The following is a 7,466-nucleotide window of genomic DNA, read 5'->3' as shown; positions in this document are numbered from 1 at the left end:
GGGTCAGGATCATCAATATCACTGTCTTCCACCTCCACACCTTGGCGCACTGGAAGGTCTGCAGAGGCAATAACATGCAGCTGTCATCTCGTGTGATAACAGCGCCTTCCGCAATACCTCCTGAAGGACCTGCCTGAGGCTGCTTTACAGTTAACTTTTTTTTTTTTAAGTAGAAGGAGTACACTCTAAAATAACAATAAAACGTATCATAAGTACATAAACCAGTAACATGGTTGTTTATCATCATTATCAAGTGTACTGTACATAATTGTATGTGCTATACTTTTATATGACTGGGGGCACAGTAGGTTTGTTTACACCAGCATCACCACAAACACGTGAGGAATGTGTTGCGTTATGACGTTGGAGTGGCTACAAGGTCACTAGGTGATAGGAATTTGTCAGCTCCATTGTAATCTTATAGGACCACTGTCTTGACCTAAATGTAATGCAGTGCATGACTGTATGGTGGTGGGTGCTAAGGACAGAAGCGAAACAGAGTAAGGGGACAGAATGGACAGAGGGTGGTCAGGGCAGGTCTTGTGGCGTCTGAAGGAAAGGCGTTCCAGGCAGAGGGCACAGCAAGAGTCCTGAGAAGCGAATGTGCTTGGGGCATCCAAGGAGCCTGGAGGAAGCAGTTTATGGTAACTCTAGAAACAAATGAGGTCCGACCACAGCAACACTTTCAGAGCAAAGGCCAGATCATGTCACTCCTCTGCCAAAGTCCTTGCAAGGCCTCAATGCAGCTGGCCTCCCTGCTACCCTCCCAGCCCCACTGCACTCTGTCCACACTCCCTTAGGGCTGCGGCTCACCCCTGCCTAAGGCTTCCCCCTAACTCAGAGATCCTTAATCAGAATCACCCACAGGGCTTATTAAAACACAGATGCTGAGTTCCAGCCCAGTTTCTGATCCAGAAATTGATTTGAGTCTGGTGTACGGTCCTAGAATGTGCATTTCTAATGGGGTCCCTGGAAAGGCTGACACTTCAGGACTTGTTGCTACAGTGTTAGAAGTGCTGCTCCAGCGTTCTCCCTGCTGATACCACTTTTTTTTTTTTTTTCTTAAGATAGAGTCTTGCTTTGTTGCCCAGGCTGGAGTGCAGTGGTGCCATCTTGGCTCACTGCAACCTCTGCCTCCTGGGTTCTGGAGATTCTCCTGCCTCAGCCTCCTGAGTAGCTGGGACTACAGGTGGGCGCCACCACACCCAGCTAATTTTTGTACTTTTTGTAGAGACAGGGTTTCACCATGTTGGCCAGGCTGATCTCAAATTCCTGACCTCAAGTGACCTGCCCACCTCAGCCTCCCAAAGTGCTGGGATTACAGGCGTGAGCCACCATGCCCAGCCCGCTTTTGCCCCAGATATCCCACTTAATACTACAACTTGCTCCCCTCCTCCCCTGCACCCCAACCTCCTTCCTACCCTATTTTTCCTTTTTTTGTGTGTGTCTTTTCTTTTTCTTTTTTTTTTTTTTTGAGATGGAGTCTCGCTGGGGCTGGAGTGCAGTGGCACTATCTCGGCTCACTGCAACCTCGGCCTCCTGGGTGCAAGCAATTCTCCTGCCTCAGCCTCTTGAGTAGCTGAGATTACAGGCGTGTGCTACCACACCCAGCTAATTTTTGTATTTTTAATCGAGACAGGGTTTCATCATGTTGGCCAGGCTGGTCTCAAACTCCTGATCTCAGGTGATCTGCCTACCTTGGCCTCCCAAAGTGCTGGGATTACAGGCGTGAGCCACCATGCCTGGCCTAAAGAACTTCTTAAACATTAGTTACACACACATTTTTTTTTTAATGGAAAATCATCTGGTGGTGCAATGGCTCCCAAATGCTGGTGTCCTAAGACCAATGATAGCAGAATAATTTTTTGTTTGTTTTGTTTGTTTTTTTGTTTTTTGAGAGAGGGTCTCCCTACATCACCCAGGCTGGAGTGCAGTGGTGCAATCATAGCTCACTGTAGCCTCAACTTCCCAGGCTCAAGTGATCCTCCCACCTTAACCTCCCGAGTAGCAAGGACTGCAAGTGCACACCACCATGCCAAGCTAATTTTTTATGTTTTATTTTTGCAGAGACAGGGGTCTCGAACTCCTGAGCTCAAGGGATCTACTTGCCTCGGCCTCCCAAAGTGCTGGGATTACAAGCGTGAGCCACTCACCTGGCCCGCCTGTTGTTTTTTTGAGACAAGATCGCTGTCGCCCAGGCTGGAGTGCAGTGGTGCCATCATGGCTCACTGCAGCCTCCACCTCCAGGGCTCAGCTAATCCTCCCACCTGAGCCTCCTGGGTAGCTCAGACTACAGATACCTGCCACCATGCCCAACTAATTATTTAATTTTTTGTAGAGGCAGGGTCTCACTATGTTTCCCAGGCTGGTCTTGAACTCCTGGGCTCAAGCAATCCTCTCACTTTCATCTCCCAAACTGGGCAGAGATTTTCCTTCTTTCTCAAAGCCCCCACTCACCCACCCCTTACCCCCCATATCTCCAGATAAGTGTGAGGTATGGCCAGGTTTAGGAATTCCTGTGAGAAGCCTTACCTGTAGAGAAAGATTCAGGAGAATAAATTCCAGGGTGTAGCTTTTTACACTTCACAAAAATGTGACCACACCCATGGTCATTTATCACTTCCCACAAGCTCTCAGGCTGACCAGGTAAGATCACCGTCTCCCTTCCACAGAGCAGAAAGCTGAGGCCCTGGGGAATCAAGTAATACTCCCCGCTCAACCCTCAGCAGTCACAGCTGGTTGGTGGTGGAGGTCACACACCTGCGGGTGGCAGAGGTATGATTAGAACTTGGGCCTCCGGCTGGGCACAGTGGCTCATGCCTGTAATCCCAGCATTTTGGAAGGCTGAGGTGGGAGGGTCACTTGAGGCCAGGGATTCAAGATCAGCGTGAGGCCCTCTTCACTCCCCTACGCCGTCCCCCACTCCCTTCTCTATTTAAAAACATAAGAAGAAGAAAGAGGGAAAAAAAGACCTTGGGCCTCTGAATTCTCACTCTAGGGCTCTCCCCTCTACATCAACTGGATAAACCCAAGTTCCAGGAAGTCCCAAGGACGCCACTGGGGGAGGAAGTTCAGAGAAGGGAGAGAGAGTGTCAAATGTGTGGAGGGCAAGGTTCTGGGAGGCTGACTCCTGGCCGCGGGAAAGACTCCAGTTGCCCTAAGGACTTGGAAAACACATGGCATTCACACGCTAATTCCGGCTGCCTGTGACCTCAGGACAGCCACTTTCTCTTTGTGTGCTTCTCCTTATCACCAAAATGGGGCTGATAATCCATGTCCCGCCCCCAACAAAATACTTGTAGAATGTAAATCACTTTAAAAGTCCAAGTTATTATTGCTGTTATCAAGGGAAGGCCCTTTGGGACAGAACTTAAATAGCCTTTCTTTCATCTAAGGGGCACTTTTGAGCATCTACCACATACCAGGCACTGTGCCGGGCACTGTATACACATGCCCTCACTTACCCCTCACAAAGGGTCAGTGCTGCTGTTCTTTACCTTTTACAGATGAAGAAACTGAGGCTCAGCTGAGAGTTGCAATTCATTCCATCATTAGTTCATTCACTCAGCTTTTACTAAAAGACTGCTCTGGGCCAGGCTCTGGGCCAAGTGCTGAGAAGAAGATGAACAAGTCCTTCAGGAGACGTGCCCATAAATTACTTTAATAACAGCTAAGTACGTGCTTCAACAGACAAGGTGCAGTGGGAACTAGAGGACGAGCAACAGGCTCTCCTGGGGGTTATGGGAATGGACAGCTGACCTCCTGCGAGGACCCTGCACCGCTAAGGTGCATGCGCCCTGTGTAGCTGTGCAGTCTCACTTTGATCAAGGCTTTGCTGTGTATTTCCAGGAAGCCTCTTCCGCCACTGAGCCTCGGTCTCTATCTGGAAAGTTAAAAGGTTGCGTAGGCCTGACATCCTGCAGCTCTTGGGGGGCCTAAAACTCTAGCCCTCCCACCCCACCTTCTGGTCAGTTCAAGCTCGACCCCAGCCAAGCTCGATTCCGAAGCCCTGAAGGCCAGACCGAATCCCTCGGAAAGTGCCAAATACCACGTCCCGGGGCGGTACTCAGAGCCTGGGGCGGGGCCAGGGCCCCAAGGGGCGGGGTTCCAGCGGGGGGCGGGGCCAAGACCTAGATGCAGGCGTGCGCGGCCCGCCCAGAAGCGTCTCGCCCAGCCAATGAGCGTCCGAGGGCGGGGAAGCCCCGCCTCTGGCTATAAGAATACGCCGAGCCCCGGTACGCGGCGCGGAGGTTTCGGAGCTCTACCCGGTGCGGACCTTAGTGGCCCGGAGCTGCGGCCGCAAGGTGCGCAGCAGTGGGCTGGGCGGGGGCACCAGTCGGGTTTGGTTTTGCTCCGCCCGGCCGAGCTGCAGGGACCGCACGGTGCCCGGGTCTCCCGCCGCAGAGGAGCCGCTGGCCCGGGCCGGGGGAGCCGGCGCTGACCACCGCGCGCTGTCCCCGCAGGCAGCCGGCCCGCCGCCATGGCCGACCACCTGATGCTCGCCGAGGGCTACCGCCTGGTGCAGAGGCCGCCGTCCGCCGCGGCCGCCCATGGCCCTCATGCGCTCCGGACTCTGCCGCCGTACGCGGGCCCGGGCCTGGACAGCGGGCTGAGGCCGCTGGGGGCTCCGCTGGGGCCGCCGCCGCCCCCTCAACCTGGGGCCCTGGCGTACGGGGCCTTCGGACCGCCGTCCTCCTTTCAGCCCTTTCCGGCCGTGCCTCCACCGGCCGCGGGCAGCGCGCACCTGCAGCCTGTGGCGTCGCCGTACCCCGGCCGCGCGGCCGCGCCCCCCAACGCCCCGGGAGGCCCCCCGGGCCCGCAGCCGGCGCCCAGTGCCGCAGCCCCGCCGCCGCCCGCGCACGCCCTGGGCGGCATGGACGCCGAACTCATCGACGAGGAGGCGCTGACGTCGCTGGAGCTGGAGCTCGGGCTGCACCGCGTGCGCGAGCTGCCCGAGCTCTTCCTGGGCCAGAGCGAATTCGACTGCTTCTCGGACTTGGGGTCCGCGCCGCCCGCCGGCTCCGTGAGCTGCTGAGCGCGGCCGGCGCCCGCCAGGCGTGCCGGAGAGGAGAAGGGGCCCGACTGCCCACCGGACCCCGCACCCAGCGACTGGGCCCCGAGCGCGCCCTCCGCGAGGGTGGAGGCGGCGGCTGTGTGCGCGGGGCCCGGCACCAGACTGGGACCCTGGCGTCCCTCCAGGCCTTGCCTCTTGCGGGAGGACAGTTTGGCTTCACTTCTCCGACCCCAGCCTCGGCCGTAAAGTGAAGGAAATTGGACCAGCTTCAGCTTTCGGACTCTGGTTCTTGGATCGTGTCCTCTCCCCCTCGCCTCCCTCTTCCCCCAATCTGAGCCATTGCAGGCCTCTGCCTGCTTCCCCCTCTCTCCTCGGGATCGGGTCCCCAGAGCCACCATCTCCTGAACCTCCCACCCCGCTGCCTGGGCCCTGTGGTTGCTGGGCCTCCCACCTCAAGGAGGGGAAGGTTGTACAGCCCGAACCCGTGGAGCAATGCCCTATCTGGCCTCCAAAACCAAAATAAAACTGGGTCACTTTACAGTCTTGCCGTTTTCGTTTCCTTATCACCCCGAGCCCTGACTATATTTAGCTTCCGAAGTCCCAAGGCTGCTGAAGACACTGGATGGCATGGGGGCCACAGTCCCCAGCAGTGCCCAGGAGAGGAAACCGACAGTTTCTTTCAAAAATATCTCGTGGGTTGTGCAATTGTTATGTCACAACCTGGAGGGCAGAGGCTGCCATTGGGTGGTGGGGTAACCCACTGGGCTTCCCAGCTCCTAGGGAAGGGGGAGCTTGGTGCTCTGCTAGAGAGGAGCTGGGTGACACCGGGTTCAGACAGCCTAGCTTTGGACCCTGACTCTCTCCTTTGCCCAAGACACCATCCGTTCTGATTTTTGAGGCTGTTTCTCAGAGGGAGATGGTCCCCGTCTCCTCAGGTAGTTAATGCTGCCTTTAGCACAGTGCCAAACACCTGGGCAGTTCTCAGTAAGTGACGGCAATTATTATTCTACAAATTGGTGCTGATTTTATTCCAGGCCCTGTGTCAACCTGGTGCATGCTCTTATGGAATCACAGCCCAGGTGGGAGGAGGCGGGTGACAGGCCTGAAAACAAACTAATCTTGCTGCGAGGAAGACTGATGAGTTCTAGAAAACAGTGCTAAGCAGCACTTTGGGAGGCCGAGGCGGGCAGATCACGAGGTCAAGAGATTGAGACCATCCTGGCTAACATGGTGAAACCCCGTCTCTACTAAAAATACAAAAATTAGCTGGGCATGGTGGTGCGTGCCTGTAGTCCCAGCTACTTGGGAGGCTGAGGCAGGAGAATCGCTTGAACCCAGGAGGCGGAAGTTGCTGTGAGCCGAGATCATGCCACTGCACTCCAGCCTGGCAACAGAGCGAGACTCCTCAAAAAAAGAAAAAAGAAAACAGTTCTGGGGGGGGGATTGTACAGCCAGGACAATAGACCGGCCAAGCAGGCACACCCAGAAGAGGGAGCAGTTTCAGCTATTAATAGTTGAGGTTGGGGTCAGTTCAGGCTTCAGGGAAGCGGTGACATTTGATGTGATGAACAGAGCCGTGAGTGATGAATATGTTTTTCGGAGAGGAGCCTGTTTCAAGGCAGGAAGGCACACAAGTACAACGAATGTTTGGGGAAGGTGTGGGGTGTCTAGAAGGTACAAGAAAGGTCGAATGGCTTTACGACAACTTTGTAAGGCAAGCACAGTCCTCATTCTACACATGAGGGATGTGGAGTGTGCCCAGGCCTGGCAGGATTTGGCCTCAGAGTCCTGAGCACCAGAGTGAGTTCCTGGCCACCCTCTGCAGTTCACTCTGGAAAAATCCCTAGGTGCTTCTGAGATGTGGGAGAAAAGCTGGGGAAGAGATTGAAGTCAGGGAGGAGGCCGGGTCCGAGACGCTGCGGACAGTGCTAGGACGGGTGGTGGGGCATTCTCTAGGAGAGCGTGGATTCCAGGGACCCTGGAGAGGAACACCAGGCTGAGACCTTCTGTCCCCAGCAGCTGGGCTTGGCCCTCAAGCCAGGCTTTTTTGTGGATGTGACCCTCCAACAGCCTGTGAGTTCTCCCAGGACCTACTGTGCTCTGAAGCTACCAGGATGGGCATGTGGCTGGTGACAGGAGGTGTTTGGCAAGTGAATAAAGGTCTCCCTAAGATCATAGGATTTCTGGGACAGGATGAAGAGAGAAAGGAAGAGAGGCTTCTGGGAAGGGACTGGCCTGAGCTCTGGGCTCAGAGAGGCTGGCATTTGCCCACCCCACCGCCCCGCTGCTTTGCCCAGAACCCCAGGCCAGAGACAGAAACCACAGGGCTGAATTAGGACAGGAGGGTTTCGCCCTGAACTGGACACTTCCCTGATTCCCTTCTCTCTGGTCCTCAGTTTCCACACCAGTAAAATGGAGCTAATATCCCTGCCCTGCTACATTACAAAGCAAT

General features: G+C 55.3%; 1 protein-coding gene across 1 annotated transcript; it reads left to right on the top strand.

Moving 5' to 3' along the window:
• Positions 1–4,243: 4,243 nt before the first annotated feature.
• CITED4 (Cbp/p300 interacting transactivator with Glu/Asp rich carboxy-terminal domain 4) lies at positions 4,244–5,554 on the top strand. Its single transcript, XM_030823190.1, has one exon. It carries the CDS (start codon positions 4,481–4,483, stop codon positions 5,033–5,035), a length of 555 nt encoding a protein of 184 aa, XP_030679050.1. The 5' UTR covers positions 4,244–4,480; the 3' UTR covers positions 5,036–5,554.
• The last annotated feature ends 1,912 nt before the right edge of the window (positions 5,555–7,466 follow it).

The sequence above is a fragment of the Nomascus leucogenys genome, chromosome 12 (genome assembly GCF_006542625.1).
Source record: "Nomascus leucogenys isolate Asia chromosome 12, Asia_NLE_v1, whole genome shotgun sequence".
NCBI lineage: Eukaryota > Metazoa > Chordata > Mammalia > Primates > Hylobatidae > Nomascus > Nomascus leucogenys.
This window is presented reverse-complemented; position numbering and strand designations above follow the sequence as displayed.

Excerpts from the sequence above, each read along its gene's own strand:
- CITED4 (XM_030823190.1), top strand. The coding sequence starts at position 4,481 with ATGGCCGACCACCTGATGCTCGCCGAGGGCTACCGCCTGGTGCAGAGG.